Below are 21413 nucleotides of genomic sequence, written 5' to 3' on the forward strand. Positions count from 1 at the left end.
AAAAATTACATCTCATTGGCTTTAAAATAGAATTGACAAATAAATAGCACAAATTCGGATCTAGAAGAAAAAAAAAGTCATAAGACGAGTTATTTTGTTTTGCGTAAAAAAACGAGCTGCTAACTTTCTAGTGGGATCAGCATGAGTTATTTGAGAAGTGACTGTTTCATTGAATCTAAGACGATGTCACTCGTACACCACACATTCGATGGCGAAATTTTTTTTAGAAATATGGTGTAAAAGCATAGAGTTTAACAGAAATAACAGTCGCACATCTCTGCAAAAGCTAATAAGGGATGCCTACAGCTCCATTTGTTTGTTCTGTTTACTGTATAGTTGCTACTCACAGTAAGTACTATTTGACAGTTTTCCAGAGCCTCTACGCAAGAAAAGTAATGACACATATGAACAAAAGTGGAAATAACATGAAATTACGGACAGATCAGCACAAGCGAAGGTAGACAGTTATTTCCAAGCAGGAGAAAAGAATTGAGAACCTCTTAAGAGTCTGGGAAACTCCGAATAACACTAGTGAAAAATGCTCGAAAGCAAAACCAAGAACTTGTGTATAGGTTGTCATCATTCTTCTAAATCTTATTAAACTTAGCATGCGAGAAATACGTGTGCGTTATCTAAGAGTAACCCACAATTCTGCCTCCTTCCAGATAAAACTGCCTACAGACTTAACACTGAAAACCGTACATTTAATTTACATATGCACACAAATCATACACGCCCCTTCTCCCCGTAATTTTTGTAGATTTTCACGGATTTTTCTCAAAACAACACAACTAAATAATTTAAAAACAATAATAACGACAAATCAACAACGATGAGAATGGTGAGGATACGAATAAAAAAAATCAACTTAAACTGGTTTACGAGGAAAAAACCTTAGAAATCATACTTGCGATAATCGTACTTAAGAAAGAGGTTCTAAATACACGGCAGGAGTACTTATGTACAGTTAGAAACAATTAGGAAGTAGGAAATAAATTACATGGTTTCACTACTAACAAGGAAACCGCACGTCTACGAAACAAATGTGCTGAGTCTCAAACGAAATTTTACAAAAAAAAAAAAAAACTAGTGACTAACTGAAGCCAAGAAAAGGAAACACTTCCAGAGAATAATCTTTAAGAAACCCGGAAAACTCGTTACTGGAAGGTTTACTAATCCTGGCACCAAACGACTACTTGTATATAACTGCAACCTGACTACAACTTATAAAAAAAGGATAGAAAATTAATGTCCAAACCCAAAAATGCATAGAAGCTATATTTTACAGCAAAATGTTCACAAAAAGGCCGTGAGTTGCAAATCAGTGTCTAAAACTTTTCCATTCCCGTCTTCTGAAGAAATGCTCTTAATGAGTAGCAACCTGAATTTCGAATGATTGGGGCCATGCCCAATTATGAAGATGGATAGGGTGGAGCAGTCTCCCGAAATCGGGATTATTGAAACCGACTTACTTCTCTCTGCTGGCTTACTACACTTTTCCAGCGCTCCTCTGGATTGATTAAAGCTCCGTTTGTAGACAGTGATGACTTCTCTTCATCATATTCATAGTCATTTTCGTCACCGTCAACAAATCCGCTATCCTGACGGTCTGAGCGAAGGCCGGGTTTCTCTTAAAAGGCAGAGGCAATAAACAACGTTTTTCGAGATTTCTATTCTATTCTATCCTACTTTCGCATTTTGGAGTTCTCAAATGATCATTCCTCAAGACTACCAAACCAGGAATGACCAATATACGATGTTTTTACCAGACAATTGACAAAACCCTTTAAAGTCAACGTGTCACAGAACTGACGATTTTAATCCCTGCGGGTAAATATAATATTCGGGGCGCATATTACGAGAATAAACGTGGCCCCGCTCAATTCCATCTAATCGTCCTGAAAAATCGGCGTTGGCGCCTGCGAGGTACGTGAAAACGCGACACCCCTGTGCACGCCCCACATCTACGAGCGAGCGGTTGAGAATCAATGTGGTTTCTTCAGCTACCTATTCAAATAAAATAATGAATAGGCTGCTGAGGGGACCAGAACGCGTACAGCGCGTTCTAACGTACCTTGTAGAAAATAAAGCGGCTCCCACCCCTTTTTTACGACGATTAAGGAGAGAAGAGCCGATCCATCCCGTATCTCGCAATTTACAACCCCATTCCTGGTTTTTCCCACGGATTCTACGTCACTATTTCATATTCATGGTATGTTTAAGTGGATTTCTTTACTCGTATAGCTGCTAAGAGATGGTTTATGAAGCAACTTTGACATTATGCATTCCATGCGGTTTCTATTCGTTAATACCATCAGTATAAGATCACTAACGTTACTTTTAAATAGGGACATAATCATGATATGAACAATGTTAGACCATATGAACCATACAAAATAAGAACTGATATCTTCCAAAGATAAAGAAGTGTAGAATAGCTTTACGACAACTGCTGCAAGAACTAACAACACTACGTGCTGTTATCTTCAAAAAAGTAAGCAGACTGTGTGCTCTATGCTCCGAAATGCTGCTAACTTCGAAAAAAAATCTTGTAGTTTGTCAGCTGGCTTGGATAAGAGTATCTAATATGCAGTAGGACTGGATGAATATTACGGAATACTTTTACATTAGTACATTATGGAAGTAGTACCACACAAAACTTCAGTAAACTAACCAGAGTATCACTAAAAGATGACATCCAATCTCGAAACAAAACTCACCATCAGCAACGTGAGATGAGCAATCGCTACCACTGATATCCTCGTTATCTTCACTGAGGCTTCGCTGTCGCTCCTCCTTTCGTTTGCGATAGGCACGCTTTTTCTCATTTTTTCTAGCTGCGGTTAGAATACATTGCCCTACGCGAAAACGACGCTCCTGCACTTTCTCGCTGAATGAAACCCTCTTTTTTCTTTGCGTCACAGTATCCGCATCTTAAAAAATCCATTATATATGGCGACAGTCAAGAACAAGTGGAACCGCTGAAGTTACCATTGTCTGTATGCCCTTCGCTTTCACTTATCTCCGTGGTTGACTCCATTAACAACGATAGTTGTGACATGTCACCACAACAATGGTGAGACTCCGATTTGGATCTGAGTGAATAAATGCATCGTGAATTCTTTGGGATAACCAAGAAAACGCATCGATGTACCTTGAAAATCGATCGATGCGTTGAGGTTTCTTGAGAATACTCTTTAATACAATGCCATCCCAGTCACCACACTCACTTGCAGAACGCTGCCGCATTCCGAAGCGATAGTTTTCTGCAAGAGTCAAGGATGGAAATGTACAGAAATTGCACTTGAAGCAATCGAAAATTGTTTTCAAAAGCAAAAAAAAAAACATCAAAACAGCCGTTTAGTAATAATGGGTTTCTGCGGAATCAAAGTGTTTTGAACGACGACCACTAGTGATATTATTAGATAAACACGCCAAATTCCAAAAAAAAAAAGTGGAGCACGGTCGTGTACTTTCAAGAAATGTTACGCATGTTGAAACTAAGTATGCTAATTTGGACCATTTGACATCTACCAAAGGTGGAGACTTTTGCTAGAATCTCTCATAATCTCAATCTATCATAAAATGCTGCTTATCCTGTATATTTTGTGCTTAACATCCGTATAATGTTGTTGTAACGCGTTTTAATAGAAATACGTTCAATGTAGTCTAGTATATCTGCAACTACAGAAACAGAAGTGCATGAAACTGCAACCTTACACTACGACATAAAATCTATTTTATATTCATAGACAAGAAAACTGTTTTTGAACTAAAGGAAAATAATGGTGAAAAAACCAAGAATTATCGAAAAGGAACGTCAGAAGAGAATATTAATGCAAAATTTGTTACTTAAGAAGCTTGCGTGCCTCACATCTGATCACCAAATGAAATGAAAAAGGGAAAAGCACACCTGAGTTCTTGTAGAAAGATGAACATTTTCCACTACCAAATGGGGAAGTTTGGGGTGAGATGACCACACCGGAATCGGTCGAATCTGCAGGACTGGACGCTACTGCTGACAAGCCACCGCTATTGCAGCAAATTACATTCAAAGGCGATGTAGCGAGCAGTCGGTCAAGGCGAGCGTGTTCTCCAGGCTGGAAAGAGAACAGGAGAAACATGCGAAAAAGATTCGAGATGAATACTCAGAGTAATTACTTTATTGATCTCGACTATTGTCTCCTTATTGTTTTGACGAACAATATGGAGAGCTCGCGCTTTCTCTTTCTGTTGTGTGCGTTGGAACTCCGTTAACGTTTTATCCAGACGCATGCGAAGATCATTCACGCGCAAGTGACACGACTCCATCATCTACAAAAAAAAACTGAGTTAAGCTGTTAAAAAAAACAGAAAAAACAAATGTGGTGGTACAAATGGTATGCAGAGCAACAGATACATTTCAGTTGCATCATCCAGCAATAACGATCAGTACTAGCAACGGTACATAACACTCGAGCTCTTCTGATGAGGATGTTCAGACAAGTGAGAATTTCTGACAAAGGAAATACATCGGCAAGACATCCTAAAGAGCTGCCTTACGCTGAAATAAACTAGCATGGCGAATCTTGTAGACTACTATCATTCTAGCACCAGCAACATCGGCGCTCCTTATCAACTCTTCAAACAGTCCTTTAAAACTGCACTATGGTTCATCAATTTTGACCAAACTCACATCTAATACATTTTCGAGACCTTTCGCACTTCCGGTAAATTACGTATAGATACGACTACTCTAAACACCTAACTAGAGAAACTAAATCTGTACAGGTAAACGGATAAAAAACCTATCGCTTTATTTGAGTACGAGCAGAATAACATACAGCCATTGTGGGAGCTTGGTAAAAATACTTAAGACAGGAAACCTGGAGTGTTGAATTGTCTTCACTACAATGGTTTAATTATCACCAACGAGCACAAGACTTCACAGGGATGATAAGGAGAACTCTTCATTTATTGCCACTGCAGCTGTTGGCCTTCGTATAACAGCTTACACATCGCTCTGCCGCACGCACCCCTGTTTTAATCCCACAGCAAAATATCATGAGGCTGAGATGAGTGAAAAAGTGAAATCAGAAGCGTTTGGCCAGTTATCACCACTGACCACAACCCGACTAACAGGAGAATTCTTCTGCCACGCGGAAAAGCGACGCGAGCAATGAGCGTACACGACGAAAGGGGAAAACATCGCGCTTTACGATTAAAAGAATAGGAGCACTTGCACCTGGGCATGAGAGGTTGTAAATAATGGCCCATCTAATAAATCAGAGCAGTCACTTCACTGAACAATGTTATCTTATATTAAAAGTTCAAGAAAAGAAATATTGTGGAAGACGACATTATACGAAAATGTCAAGAAGATTACTACATTATAGACCGACTTGTTAAAACATTTATGTTCCATTGCCATAGTACGACGACAACATTGAATTCTGACGGATTTTTTTTTTTGATGCCCTAAGATTTAAAGCAGCCACGAATCCGACGTTATAAGGGAACCCACGGGAAAAGCTAGATATGGAGTTGTGGAATTCAGCATGAGGATCCACGGTGGTTCCGCTCATCTCTCCCTAATCGTCGTGAAGAACGACGTACAAGACGCCATTTTTAACACCGATTTCAGTTGCATCGCACCAGCCTTGTGCACGCGCCGCGTCCACAATCCAGGGGTCGAAGATTCTATGTCTTCGCACTAACCTATTCGAGTAAAATCAAAGGATAGGATGTAAAGAAGGACCGGAACGTGTACACAGAGAAGCGTTCTAGCGCACATCCTTGAACAGATGACAATCACTCTCATGAAGAATACCTAGGTCCTTCTGGAATAGTCCGAAAATTGAAGGATATTCACCGAAACACAGTAAATAGCGTGGTGAGATTACGAGAAACAACTAGCAAAGACTAGAAGTATCAATTCCAAGGATGAAAGGATAAAGGATAAAGTCTCTGGCGTTAACCAATTTGCTTGGGATGCGTCACCACGTTCACTTCAATTCAGAATCGTTTGAGGTTTAACAACGTGTAACTGGCCTATACAATGGCTTCGGGGGCTAGCCGATCTGTCAAGTCAGTGTTTTTATTCTCCCAGACAAGCCTGGTACCCGGAGGGATGAAAAGCTTGGTGAGCACTAGATTCCCGCTGATCGATCGTGCAGGCAGCGGAACCTCTTACCGACTGCGCTACACACGGCGTGACTATTTCAAAATGACACGGAAAGGTGCCGTCTAGAACTAGGAAGGAAAGAAAAATTCAATTAAGAGATAATGATTAAAAATATATTTAAGTCTAACTTTATCAACTAAGGTTTTACTGCTAGCCGACCATTTTCTTCAAAGGTGTTGACACGTCCATCGTCCATTGGCAGACAGCCTACACATTGCATCCACACATTTCACATTTAAGTTCGATATGAAACTCGGATGCTTAATGCGGTTAAAAAAAAACTAGAACCAATATAGGAAACACCTGCAGTTACTGAATGCCTGTATTTCGACGAAAAATAATGGAGTTGGATGATATGAAATCGCTTATAAAAGTTCTTAGTGACTAAAGAACAACGCGATCGTAATCGATTCTCCGGCGAGTCGGAGATACGGGAAGCAGCGTGAGATGGACCCAAATAAATGTCGTGTACAACTAGGAGGAAAACGGGAATTCAAATAAATAACAGATAACGAATAGTCCTACATTTCAAACTAACTTTACAATCCAGTGCCTTACTGCTAGCTGATTATTTTCCTTAAAAGTGTTGAGAGGTTCATCAGTAGACATCCTATACACGGCATTCACAGATTTAAGTGCGATATAAAGTCGTATGCGTTGTGTAGTTCCAAACACTTGCTGGACAACACTTGAACTTACTAGATGCCAACATTTCGACGAAAAAATAATCGAGATGCATGATATCGCCTATAAAAGTCCTTAGTGATCAAAGAACAAAGCGATCGTAATCGAGGTTATGACTAGTCGGCGATAAGAGAAGCAGCTGTGATGAAAACAGCAGATAAACACCATACAGCCTTTAGCCTCAGTTGTTCCCCTAAGATGCATACGTGTACCGCCGGCCGTCAACAATGCTGGCGACAGTGGTGGAAGAGGAGAATTGATCGCCGCGCTCCCGTTAAGCGCCAGCGCTTCGCTGCTACGAACAAGAATTACGCAGACCAGGGAAGACGTACGGTTTGGGAATGAGAGAAGAGCTGACACAAAAAAAAACATGATATTTTTAGGCCAATAATGGTGCAGATGAGCATTTGGTAAACAATCAAGAACCACCCAATCAATCCAGATGAATTTCTTCGTATGCTATTCTAGAGTATCATCTCAGCTATATCAAGACTCTGAATCTACTAAAAGTTGGAGTGCAATAGCAGCATGATTTTGTTCAAATGATCGAGAAAGATGTTCTTACAAACCACTTCTACCATATATTCCGCAAGTGGTAAAAGAAGCTAGTAAGGAAAAAAAGTTCTATTAAAAATGTTAGTAAGCAAGTAATCATTTCCGTCCGTCGACATGATCATAGGATATCTTTAGCGACGCAAGCTAAAGTTCCTATATCATTCGAAATGGAATTCTGGTGCTCCTTTAACAGAGAATCACAATTGTCGTTGAATCCAAGGAGAATTACGTTGAGAACATCTTGCCCAACACACTTCAGAAGCATTATGTACATAGATCTTTTAAAAAAACTTGTTTTCCTTCCCACTTTGAATAGCTCTGCATTTTCAGGTCTTCTTAAAATAATATTTCAGTAATTTGGGTACGAAGAGTGTTACGAGGGTAACGAAGAAACAGACGTAATATGCAACTGCTTGTGCAAAGGTTACAGCTGCTCCAACTGCAGGGGGTTTACAGCGACTGAAGAGCGAGATGTATAGTGGTGCGGAAACATAGGACTTATAGTTGACTCCGGTGTTTTTCATTCCCGCTCCGCTATAACTGCCCATCTTTTGCGATCCTATTACCAGTTAAAATCAAGGCAAGTCCATCGTATATAAACGTAGAGTAGTACATGTCTAGTTGGTGAACCTCAAAGATCGACTAATCCCCAAATCAAATAATGTTTCACGAAGATGTGATGAACTGACTGTTTAAATGAATACGTGAGCCTTAGATGTCAACAGAAAGAACAAAGATGTGCCACAGTATCCAATAGAGGAATCAAATCAGGCAGCAATTATGGCATAAACGATATTGGACTTCCAGAGAAATAAGAGAGGAAGACAGAATGGCTAACGTCTCAAAAACAATTAGGTGGTACACAGTTAAAAAAGAACATTATAGGGGAATCAGGAATGCAATGAAATAAAATCAAATATACCAGGGGATCCCCTTAACAGAATAAAATCACTCACTATCCTAGTTTAGGAGTGGTTTGAATGAACTTTCAGGAATAAAGAGCAGTATATCCGCAAAAATGGATGAGACCAACGAAAAAGAGTGACCATAGCGTTCATTAATGGATGTCGATCGGAGGGGAGGGAGGGGACGGACGGACCTCGACTAGGTCACCCCTGTGAATCGATCAATTTGGTGTCGTCAACAAACACACCACATGTAGGCAACAAACAGCACAAGTACGTTGTCGAGCAACAACAGTCGCAAGGATAATAGCACGAAAATATGAAAATCGATTAAACTGACGGATTCAGGTAGTATGGAGTGAAGATAGATGGAGTGGATAGAGGCTTGCAGAATTAGTAGTTGCAAGTCGATATCCTCTGAACTATACATGTAGTCGACCGTGTTGCAATATGTGTATCCGTACTCTGGCCCCTCTATACAGAGCGCGACAAGCCCCAGAGCTCTTTTCTTCTTATTTCTGATAGTTTTTCATTCTTTTTTCCCACGATAATCCATTAGTGGGATTACACAGTCTTAGTGAGATATTTTTTATATCGTTTGTTTTGATTCTGGGACGTCTCTAAGACCTTAGTTTGCAGAGATCTAATTTCTGCGCCGTTTTTGTGTAATTGTCCACAGTTGGGATCGTTTGTAGTCGTAGTACCAAGAAAACCCTTTTTGGTTACTGTTTCTGATTTCTACTGAACGTCACTTCACCGAATTCAATTCTCGTAATTTGGATTTCTGCCCCATTTCTCATGTAATTGTGCATATATAATGTTTTTCTCAAACGAATTTTGGGATTTCACAACGACTCCGGTAACAACAAACACTAATCATGCACAACTACAGAAAAGTGAAGCAAAAATAAGTGATTCCCAATAAACATCGATCGAAGAGGCGACCTATAAGCAAAACAACCTTGTTTTCCACCTTCCAATTTCCTTTAAGTCAGCTTGCCGTAAAAACGGCCTGAGAGACGCCTTTTTTGTACGACGATTTCAATTTTGACGCGCCACCTTTGTGCACGCGGCACATCCACCAGCGAGCGGTCGAGAAACAATGAGATGTTCTGACCAGCCTATTCAAGTAAAACCGATGAATAGGCCGCAGAGGGGCTGCCTTTGATTCACTCAAGAAAAAAACAACCACGAAAATTGTTCGCAGTATGAAACTATTACTTAAAGCTGTTAAATCAAAGTGAGTAACATAAATGTGAATAACTCAAATCGAATCTTCTCAAAACGCACCATCGCCAATGAAGTATCTCAAAATGCACTGACTATTCCATCAGCGTTATAGTTCTTGCAGGGTAAATAATCAAAAGCCAAGAAAAACCGTGTTCTTCATAACAGTTTCTATAATGATTGGGTAGTACTTTTTAAGCAGAACCAAGATTGTTATTTATCTTTATTCTGGCTAACGTTTCTTTCCAGACTCTGAAGAAGGCGACGACGCCGAAACGTTAGCCAGAATAAATATGATAATGATCAATAACAATCTTGGTTCTGCTTAAAAAGTAGTACGTAATCAAACTCTACGAGAACTCTATGCCAAAAAAGGTCGAACTTGGAACTTACTCAAGTTTCTATAATGTTAGATTGTTGTTATAAGAATGAAAGACAACATAACCTTCCACTTTCAGAGGAATTCTTCGCATCAACTGATTTCCTTAGCTGATACTGGACTGATAGTGCAAAATCTTGGAATGAAGCAAAAAACAGGAAGGAGAAAGCAGTAAAAAAAGATGAAACATGAAAGGAAACTCTGCACCACTAGTTGAGTTGGCATGCATACGCAATCTCTTTTCACCGTTGGTTAAAACAATGGAATTATTGAAGAGAAACCTCAACCCGCCACTAAGAGAGAAGCCGAACACTGACACAAAATCTGTGCTTCCAAACGCACGTTCACGATTTCGTCACACGATACTGTAAAAAACGAGAATTTCATAACACAGATTCGTTATGACAAGGGCAGATTCAGAATACGAAAGAAGAATATTATCGCAGCGATATAAATTTACATGTAATGAAGAATGTATATCAGTCGCGTAGTTGAAACAGTGGTTATCGATATGATAATACCTCTTCACGGATAACTATTTGAAGTCTTCTACAGAAAACTTTTATTCACTCACAATCTGTACTTCTTTGCCATTATCCAGAACGAAGACTTTGACTTCGCGTGGAATGGTTAAAGGAAGGTGTTCTGGTATGGTTTCAGATAAGGGAAGGCTTATGCGAAGACTGCAGTCGTTATTGGTGAGCTGAAATCCTCAACATTACCATGAAAATATTCGCAATATTCTTACATATATTTTTTTATTTATTTATTTGCTTATTTATAGTGGGCGTAAAACATATTGTATCGAAATAACGTGATGCGTCCTCGGTGAAGTCCATTTACTTCCTACCCCGCCTTTTTTTTCAAGCGCGACATACTCCTGAGAGCTCTTTTCTTTTCGTTTTCATTTCTTCTTTGTATAATACTGCATAGATATCGACCCCGCTGGATCCGTTGCACCCCATTTTACTGCTCTACGACGCCGGCGCACCATTTCGATACCGTGGGACCCGTATCACCTCCTTTTACCTCTCTACAGCGCCAGCGCACCAATTCGACGCCGGGTGATCCGTCGCACCTCCTTTTTGGAATATCGTTTCACACACACACACCCACGCAGACATACACACAAACAAACCCACGTGACAGACTAGGCTCATTATTTTATAGCGATGACATTTTTCAGTCTAGACTGAATAAAAAAATAATCGTTAATGGAGGACAGTAATATAACCGTGAACATTTGAACAGCTTTTATAGCGGTCCAAATGATTATAGCATCGGAGTAAAACGTGTTGCAACATGAAGGCGCGAATTGTTCTCGGTGAAGGCAATGACTCTCTATAGTGTGCGACAAACTCTGCGAATTATTCTCTTTTCGTTTCTTTGTGGTTTTTTTTTAATCTTTTTTTCGCACAGTAGTACATGAGTAGGATTACATAGCCTTAGTGAGGTACTTTTCGATTAGTTTCATGGCTTGCTTTGCTTATAGGGCGCTCTTAAGATTTGGGTTTGTATGGTTCTTTTGTTTCTGTCCTTTCTTTTGTGTAGTTGTGCAATACTTCATCTTTCGTATTCGTTATATGAAGAACTTTTTTTTTCTAGTTCAGAAGCTCCCAGTGGTTCCAGTGCATCTCTTCACAGAATTCACTGTTTAAGAATTGGATTTCTGTCCCATATTCTGTGCAACTGTGCGTATATAGTATTTTACTGGAACGGATTTTGAGATTTCGCAATGACTTCGATCACAACTAATGCTAATCATGAACAGTTACAAAAAAGACAGAAACTAAATCACTATAGACTGAAATCTTAAAGGCACTCTAAGAGAAAAACAAACGACGAAACTACTGGAATTGGGGTTTGTCAAGATCACGTAAGCAAACTCATGCACTATTATACGAAAAACTGTACAAAGCAAAGAGGTCGCGGAAGTATTCCGCATAATATAGAGGAAGCTCTAGGCACACCTTCACAAATGACCAAATGCATCGTATGTTACATGTTTTACGCCTACTGTAAAGGAGAACTACCTGCCAACAATCTCGAATAGTGCCAATTTCCAAGTAACTGGAAGCCGATGGTAGAGACAGTCGCAGTAGTGGCAAAACCAGGTCATCTTTTTCCAACAGCACTTCTACTTCCTGACTGATCACCGGGTCTAGAAAGTTCGTAAATTGCGACTGGTTAATGAAATTTCAATGACATATGTAAGAGCACCGCGCCTGAGCCCACATAGTATTATCGTTAACTAAGCGCTAACTTTAGAACCCGCAAAAATCGAAACGCATCTCCTCCAGTTGATCAAATAGTTTAGATTTTGCGTAATATCAATCTAATAGTATGCTGGGTTTCAGTTCGAATCCCTCTCTTCCAACATGTTCATGTCAAAATGAAGAGAAAATATATAGTTCCAGGGGAAAATGTAGTTGAGGAGGAGGAGGAACTCGGTGGCCCCCTTATTTCTCGACGCTCTAACTTACTTTTTTCTCATAGTAACTTTAGCTTGCACGTCATAGATCCTCTAAGACTAATGCCTAGGTCTTAGTCCCGATTGATTTAATTATTTACTTCAATGAATAAGGTCAGCACTGAGTGACCCCCCTCCACAACTATATTTTGCCCTGCATAAAGTTATCGTTTCCAGAAATAGATCTTGAACTGTCTTCAGTTCAACTGAAATGGATATGAAAACAAAATAAAACGTGATTTTCGTGCTTACCCATCATTTTCTTAACTTTCGCCACCATAGCTGTAACAACGGAATGATTGTGGAGCGAACTACGAGCATCCATCAGCGATTTCTCGACTTCCCCCTTAGTTGTCTGTGGTTGTGGGTGGAGTGACCAAATAAGGTTTAAACTTAAAGCAGCACGAAGATGAAAAATCGACTTTACAGAAACAAATTCGTTCATGCGAGAACCTTCTACAAGTAAAGGATAGGGACGGCTGTCGCATGAGCATGAAGCGAGCGATTCTTTCAAGATGACCAACGCGCTGATCAACGAGCTGTACAACATGACGTGTCCAGTTACTGTTTTCCAACAATACGTCGAGATACTGAAACAACCGTTCTCATTATGAAGGCAAAGAAAAAAAATTAACTTAGGTTCACCTTTAAAGCATCTTTGAGAGCGGCTTTTGTGACCGATTTGTCCGAGCGGTTCAATTCGATAAGAATAGGATGGAATCGGACCTAATAAACAATTAGTAAACAATTGTTACTAGAAAAAAGGTTTAATTGGACTTGTTTCTAGAACGCTGGTTTTTCCTATGAGTGATTCTCCTATAAGTTGCTACGTGCAAATCATATATGATTTCTAGCTACTTCAAGATGGGTTTCGTCGTGGCGCAACACCTCGTGACTACCAAATGACGTTGTGGCACATGAGCTCGCATGACTACGTTGTTTATTATGCGCAAGCGGTCTTTCCGGTGAATGAAGGATGAAAGATGTTAATTGTTCACAACGATAATGGGAAAAGGAGAGGAAGTGCAATCCACATAAATTGAAACTTTGAACGCGTTCTAGAGCGAAACAAACGACGGAACTAAACAAAAAGGAATTTACTACGACTAGATAATATTATTTCTCTACTACTACACGGAAACAAAAAGAAAAAAAAACAGTGATGGAATGATGGAAAAAGGCAAATCGCCTCCACCGAGATTTTTACAAATACACATAAGTACAAATTTCTTACTTATACCGCTGCGACTGCACGGTCGCTCGATGGTTCGAAACCGCTCTAGACCAAACCAAGCTTTTCATCCTCACTATCATGATTAATTGCAACCAGACCTGTCTCAGAGGATAAAAACACTACCCTGATACATGGACTATCTTTCGTGGATCATTCTGTAGGCTACATACGCGTTCGTAAATTCCATTACAATTCTAAATTGAAGTGACGCATCCCAAGCGGTTCCTTAGTCCTAGTACTTCCCCTTTAGTTCTGTTGTTTGTTTCGCTCCTAAAACAGGTTTAAAATATTAGTTTAAACGGATTGGATTTCTGTTCGATAAAGGAAGTCTAAGATAAATACAATCAAAAGCAAGATAAGATGCTCAAGATGCAAACAAATTAATCATCTAAAAACAAGTAGCTTTTAGCAGTGCACAGATTCTATGGACGAAGTGAAATGAAGCAAGAAGGCATCCTTCGCAGGCGTTTGTCTCTGTCCCCAAATAAAAAGACAAATATAAAAAGATTGTGAACAGAACACGAGTCACCAACAGCTACTTCGAAAAACACACCTTCACTACCTTGGCCTTTTTACTAGAAAGCCCTACAACATCGCATGGTACAGCCCAGCCGACGCCCTGTACATACCGAGGTTCTCCTACGAGTTGATCGAAATCCACTGAGACTTGCATACAACGGTTACGGACCGTCCTAAAAAATATGTCTACATTTGAGACCAGCTGGAAAAAGGTATTGTTGTCGCCAGCCTTGTGAGCGATTTGAGTTGATAAAGGAAGAACATATTGTCAATTTCGACTGTAGTAGACAACCTCCCAAGGTTAGGTAGGTAAACCGCATTTTTCAAGGAGCACCTTGTTGTTCACCTGGAGCAGTGAACAACAAGGTTTCGGTGCTAAAGCGTATTTGATAAATGGTCGAAGTTAAGTAAATGCACAACGCGAATTTCGCCTACATTTTTATTTTCCTCCTCAACCAAGAAAGTCACTTGTTTTAAGGACTCACAACTTGCAAGCACGGGTCAAAACGTTAAAACGAGGTACAGTTTTTACGCAGCTAGGTAATTTGGATCAGTTATGGTTCGTTAATCCAACACAGAATGGCTTCTAAACTTAAACACATGGAGAACGTGAAGTTCGCTGTCTTCTTCTCGCCTAACAATCCCCACAATTCTTAAAAGAATAAAATATTCTCAAAAATTGTGGTTCTTCCCATCCTACATCCTATGATGAGATAGCCATGGCGAATTTATTCTTTGCTGTTGTAGAACTGAACATCGCTGAGCGTCCTCTCTCTTCTATAGTTTCTATAGGTAGGATGCTTACGATTGCTTCAGGAACAACGATACGCGTTTGACTGAACTGGTGAGAAATACTGAGAAGATAAAAAGACCTTAGTGTATTGTATGTAAAATCTTCGCATGTAACTTTGCGCAATGACAGAACACACCAATCCTTAAGGGCTGCTGGAGCAGTGAAATCAAAAAGATTTTTAAAAAAAGCAAAAAAAAAGACCAAGAAAAGCTAATAACAAACAAGATCACTAACATTTATACGTTGCCATCGCAATACGTTGAGTTTTTGCCCGCAAGAGTATTTTCTTAATAATTGAGAAGGACAATCCATCCTTTTTTTTCAGAGAAATAATATTTTAAATTGATTTTAATATATTTTAAATAAATAGAGGAATAATTAAATTTAATTAAATCTGCATAGCTGAGTGTCCGAGTCTTTACGAAGTAGCACTAAAATGATTCAATATTGCCAAGAATTCTACTTCTACAGTAAGGACCGCTATTTTCAACAGCTGACCCCCAATTCACACTAAGGAAGCATAGGTGACCACGTTGTAAACAAATCACATCATGCTGTAGTACGAATTTGCAAGTAGAGTGCGTCGTTAAATTTATATATATATATATATATATATATATATATATATATAACAATAACAGAATTAATTGTGCTTAATTGAAGTTGCTGGTACTTCATAAAAGCGCGAAAAAATTTCATCTATTACAGGTACGTAGAGACCTAGGTCTTCCACTGCTATTCTACCATAGCTAAGCTGATATTAGTAATCCAAGTGTGTCTCAGTTCTTCATTCTCAACAAGACAAATCTTTGTCAATCCTACTGCACTGTGGTCTCCTAGCGTCAAATCCTGCGTCGTTGTCATAAAATGCTTATGTCAGCAAAGAAGTGAGTTATTGCTGAATTGTGTCACGGAGTGGCTGCGTTATTCCTGCGCGTTTCTTTTGAAATTTCGATCTAAGAACTAAGAACCTATTGCATATTACAAATCATTTCTTTTGTTTTCGTCCCTTTTCCGCAGAATACACAACATACTTTGCTGAAGTTCCTTACTGCACAGAAACGCTACCGACATTCAGTTGGGCAAATCGAAGAGAAGGGGAAGAATAGGTAATACTTGTGATAAACAAGTGCTGTTAATCACAGCAACTTACTTCGCTTTGCAAACATGTGGAGAAAGAAGAAAATGCTTTATGACCCAAATCATCTAATTTTGCAAACAAAATAACGTCAAGGTATGTAAAGGGTGGATCCTGCTTTCCAATATCGATTTCCACCCTCATTTCCTCCAATATATGTTCTTCTGAGATGCGCACACACTTCCACTCCATCCTCCCACAGGCGAAGATGCCCTGATGATGGAGTGTTGGGGAGCATCTCTAACTAGAGAAATACTCGCAGTCTGTCGGAGTCGACAGTAAACGGGCACATTACGCTGGAAGAGTTAAAATGTAGGAAGTAACATCGCTGTTCTTTTCGTTTTTATAAAGGTATTGTTTGTTCAACTTATTCAATTACTCTGCTGGTGAATCTTGAACGTATTTGTTGAAAAGGCTCGCTTCTTCCACTACTTTCATACTTTAAATAGAAAGATGGTTCGTAATAATTCGTTTTCCTCATAACTTTTTAATTTTTCATAATGGTGTGCGCTGTGAGAGTAAGACAATTATTTTAAACAATTCTTAAGTTATAGAACACAAATAAAAGAAACAGCGTTATATTAACTAATCAACCACAAATTTGCAAAGAAAAGTTTCTTCTAGCGAATAATAAGGATATAGTTCCTTTCAAAAAAGATACAATTCTAAAGGAAAATTAAGTTGTAGACATCAAAATAATGCGCCAAACGAATGCTAAGATCCATGACGACACCCACATTCGACTATCAATAAATCTTGGCACGGTGAAAAAATCCGCGTAGATTTTAATGAGATGTAGCCAAGATCGTTAATATACTTTACATGATTGGCGCTCCTGCTTTTTCAGCTTCATCCTAGCCTTTAATGTAATCCAACTAAACAAGCGAGACTTACCCCTTCCCTCAAATGCCGTCTTTTATAGAAAACCTTCAGAAGAGATAAACAAAGGAATGAAAATCAATTACTATTAACCAGCTATCTGCATTAGGCGCTGCAGAGCAGCACTTCAGTGCCCACCCTCAGCTAGAAGAGATTGAGCATAGCATAGCATAATAGACTACAGAACCTCCAATTAAAATAATTCGAAGCATTTCTTGGAAAATGACAGGATATCTTACATTCACGTCCGTTTTCTCAGGCACTTAAAAATCCGTAGAACTGTGTATTGTATGTGTTGAACGACGTTGTTGATTAATTATAGTCGGGTCAAAGCGATGTGAAGCTCGCTAGCTCTAGTGCAGTTGCGCAACCAGCGGCGCTCGTTAGACTCGAAAGTTCGGGATGGTCCTACCTCGATCCCAACCGCTAGCTCCGTTCCACTTCTAGCACAGTCGCTGACACAGCTGCAGTGAGTTTCACCTCGTTTTCACCCAACTACACATGGCAGTTCACTATTTAATCTCTTAGGAGACTATTAAGAGAACAGACAGAGTCAAGACGACATCAAGCACGGTGTAGTTGCTTGAGCTCGTAGGCGGCCTACGAGCGGTCAAAACCGTCATCCGGATCGATAATTTTCGTATTTTTGTTGCATTTGCTTTTATTATAGACATGTATATTGTATCTGTATTATTATTAAGTTATTGTATAGATTGTTCATGTTTTTCCTTTAAAATTTGGCTCAAATTTGTAATTACTTTCATGCTAACTTTCTTTTTTTCTTGTTTGTAAGGGAGGGAGGGTAGGCGAGGAAACAAAAAAAGGACATTAACATAGAAAGAAATGGAATTTCGAACCAAACTTCAAAAGCAGATACAACACAGATCTGTACAGCAACAGCAGCGAAAAAAGGAACATAAAAGACAAAAAATTGCGAAAGAGGAGCAAAAAGATGAAGACAAACGAAGAAATTCGGTCAATATCGATTACTTCAGTTGGCAAAATTTGGCAAATGTTCAAGCAATGCGGTTTCTGACCGCGTTGCTCTGGCGCGACCGCAACTGCACCGTGCTTCATGTCGTATTGTTCCGACTATACATACATTACAAGCGCTATAAGACAAACAATATGGTTTAATTTATCCAGAAAAGCGAGATGGACAACATAAACAAGTAACCAAAGAACTTACTTGTGATTTAGCTGTGCAATGATGGTACCCTTTTCAAGAACATCCTGATGACGCATTACTGACTATTTCTGAAAAAAATGATACAGGGCATCCAGGTCTTCAGCCATATATTTGCAAACACAATTCGGAGAAGGATAGGAGTCCTGACAGACGATGGACAGATGATATAGTAGAGTCGAAACAACATGAAGCATGGAGCAGCTGCGTAAACGGTTGCGCTTGAAGCGGTGCGGTGGGGCGTAGCGGTTGGGACCGGGTGGGGGCCCTTGCTACCACCGTTCACTGCTGTAGTTCGCGATAGTCCCACCTCAGTTCCAACCGCTTTCTTCACCGCGCCGCTTCGAGCGCAACCGCTTACGCAACTGCACCGTGCTTCATGTCGCTTTGACCCGACTATATGTATGCGGGTGTCTGTTACGGAAATCGGGCCAGACAGGTCTCACTGCATCAGAGTGGTGCGGCGATGCCAGAAAGAAGTGACATGGATTGATACATGTCTAGGTGGTTGCAATGAAACAGTGCTAGAAACTGGAACTAGTCTCTGGTAACGTGCCAATATCACACAACTATGCCGAACAAATCCACCAAAAAAGTATATGAGACATGAGTAACCGCTTCATTAAAAAACCAACAAACCAAAAGGATTATCCACCCGCGAAGAGAGAATCTTTCGCTTGTCCAAAGTGAGGGGATGGGGCATAGGCTCCAGCGCATGTATATGAACTGTTACTTATAAGAGCCGTTTATTTTTACCAAAATATTCCAAAAAAGATGGTTCTTCACACTCTTCACAATTTGTGAACCGCTTCCAAGCGAGGGCTGCTGCGAGCTACCGGCGGGTTTGAATCCTAGTGCAGTAGCGTAGGCGGCTGCGCTCGTTGCGCCTGTGGTAAAGGTGGCATCATCCCTAGCTATCCTCGTACTGCAGCGATGAAATCTTAAACCTTCAGTTCTAAACCGCTCAATTTACCGCCAAGCTTCGAGCGCAGCCGCTTGCGTAACTACACCGAGAATCAGATCATTTTAATTCACCTATAGATCATCTCTAACGTTTCGTTCTAAGTACGTTTTCCATGAGACATTGTAGAGCTTGGAGTAGTTTGGCTGGATTTTGCTGCTTTAAAGGACACAAATGATCAGAACTGGAAAGACCTCGCAAAAATTTGTGGCACTTCCGGGTTAATGAAGTCACGTACACTGAAATCAATGCACGAAAGTGCGAAGCGGAAGTTAGCGTGAGCTTCGAAATCAATGCACGCCTCAGTCAACGTACTCGATATCATTTCGTTGTCAACAAACAGATGCATAGAATCCATAATGGATGGTGTAGGAATATAAGAATGGGTCAATAGTTTAGTTTGATGGAGTACCCTAGATGTTCAGGGTGTTCATGGATTAAAATGTTCAGCGAATTTTTACGGAAACCAACCTAGTTTTTTTTTTTATTTGAAAGAAAAGAAAAAACTCATGGTCAAGAACTGATATCAGCCCTGACTTGAGCGGTTATCAAAACACATGTAGACGAATCACTCTCTTTAGATAGAAATGAAAAACAGATGTGATGTGGAGTTTTCCAGAAGTATAGTAAATAATCCGAATAATTCTGAATTTAGCACACTATTTATATCCGAACGCAGATACAAATAACTAAACAGAAATGCCTGTTTTTATATTCATTTATTCGGAGAGAAACAAGGAACGTTTGGTGAGGTGGACGATCCTGCGTGGCCAATCAGCAGAACATGTTTCACGTTGGGAGGGAGCGTATAAAAAGGGCATTTGTGTGGTGGTGTGAAGAGGGTGAACGACGTCATAATTGTCCGTTCTTGCCAGATTTAGAAAGAAGCGGACAGCAGTTAGATATAAAACTTCACTTACAATTTATTGGTGGAATAGAGGAAATTAAGCGTGATGTCATACTCATAAACTACACTCCAAACTCTACTGTCTACGAGAGATCCAAACATCGAAAATCTCGAGATACGCTACCTTTAACAACTAGCATAAACGGAAAAATGTAGTTGGGAGTGGGAGGCACTCAGAGGCGCCCTTCTAGAAGCTCTTCACATCTAAGAGCTCTATCCCACTCTCTTCTCTTAACTTTAGCTTACATTTCATAGATTCTCCAAGACTAATGTTTAGGCCTTAGGGCTCCGACCGATTTAGTTATTCACTTATTCACTTCAAAAATAAGAGCGCCACTGAGTGACCCCTCCTCCACCCCCGACTGTATTTCACCCTGCATAACGTTGTCGTTTCCAGAAATAGATGCTCAACTGTATTCAGCTAAAGTGAAATGAATATGAAAAATCGAGTAGTTCAGACTTAGATTTAGGTGCAATGGGTTTTGTAAAAACAGAAAAACGCCCTCCAGAAAAAACACGAAGCGAACAGCGTGCAAATACTACCCGGAGCAGTTATTCTTCCCTCCTTTTCGCACGTGAGTACTTCACTTACATAACGAACAAGCAACAAACACTGTTTTTGCAATATATTGATGAATAGTAGTTGCTAAACATCCTGGAGCGCACCTATAACCACAAATCTGGTAATAACAAATCAATAATGAGTCGACTTATTCATAAACGGATAAGGTGTTTAGCGTTGATTAATCCTCTTGGGGTACGCCCTCCCATTCGACTTCAATTTAGAGGAATGAGTGCATTATTGGTCTTAGGGGGTGCAGAACCATCCATCGTGCAGACACATTGGAACCTCTTATCAATGCGTTACACTCGACCCGTACGTAAATATAAGCATACGACATCTGGTTGGCTAGACATATGATAACGCCTTCATTAAAAGTCAACGTATAGCTAACCCTTACAGCCTATTTAATAATGGTTCAGTGATGGATTTCACGAGTAGAAGAATTCACAAGGTGCTTACCAGAACAGTAGAGTGCAGGTCACGTCCCGAGCTAAAACACACAATCAACTGCGCCATAAGGAGGGAGTCCCTGTGCCAAAGCAAATTAAAGAGGTTTGGATTGGAAACAGGAGCACGATTTATTGTATTTCAAGTAAATGGAGAACTACTTCTGGAGAACTACTTCGCTAGAGGGTTGCACGAGTAAAAAAGAAGAGGGAGTATCGAGAAATCAAACGATCTCGATATCCAGTGGAGCGACCAATGGACGTGCAGTGCCCGGGAAGAGATCGTTTCCAATCGATACCGAGGCTTTGCATCATTTCCAGCCCGCACGTTACTCTGACTGCGCGAATGTACACCCACCATATACTTTTGGCTTGCGTGGTAGTCGTTTTTTTCTGTTTCTG

At 40.0% G+C, this 21413-nt stretch overlaps 1 protein-coding gene across 4 annotated transcripts; it reads right to left on the bottom strand.

Annotated features, from left to right (window-relative positions):
* Positions 1–1366: 1366 nt before the first annotated feature.
* On the bottom strand, positions 1367–18191 carry RB195_012594 (uncharacterized protein; the record flags this gene model as incomplete). Of its 4 annotated transcripts, XM_064202035.1 has the most annotated exons (15): positions 1367–1381; positions 1473–1630; positions 2721–2933; positions 2992–3095; positions 3155–3266; positions 3914–4100; positions 4162–4314; positions 10488–10616; positions 11947–12074; positions 12636–12775; positions 12837–12973; positions 13029–13109; positions 14171–14309; positions 17984–18058; positions 18136–18191. In XM_064202035.1, the coding sequence occupies 15 exons, from the start codon at positions 18189–18191 to the stop codon at positions 1367–1369; spliced, it is 1827 nt and encodes a 608-aa protein (XP_064057915.1). The 4 variants fall into 4 exon arrangements, with proteins under 4 accessions (XP_064057915.1, XP_064057914.1, XP_013303126.2 ...); XM_064202034.1 differs by lacking the exon at positions 17984–18058; XM_013447672.2 differs by lacking the exons at positions 10488–10616; positions 11947–12074; positions 12636–12775; ... (3 more) ...; positions 17984–18058; positions 18136–18191 and adding an exon at positions 8648–8737.
* Positions 18192–21413: the final 3222 nt, after the last annotated feature.

This window comes from Necator americanus, chromosome V (assembly GCF_031761385.1).
Source record: "Necator americanus strain Aroian chromosome V, whole genome shotgun sequence".
NCBI lineage: Eukaryota > Metazoa > Nematoda > Chromadorea > Rhabditida > Ancylostomatidae > Necator > Necator americanus.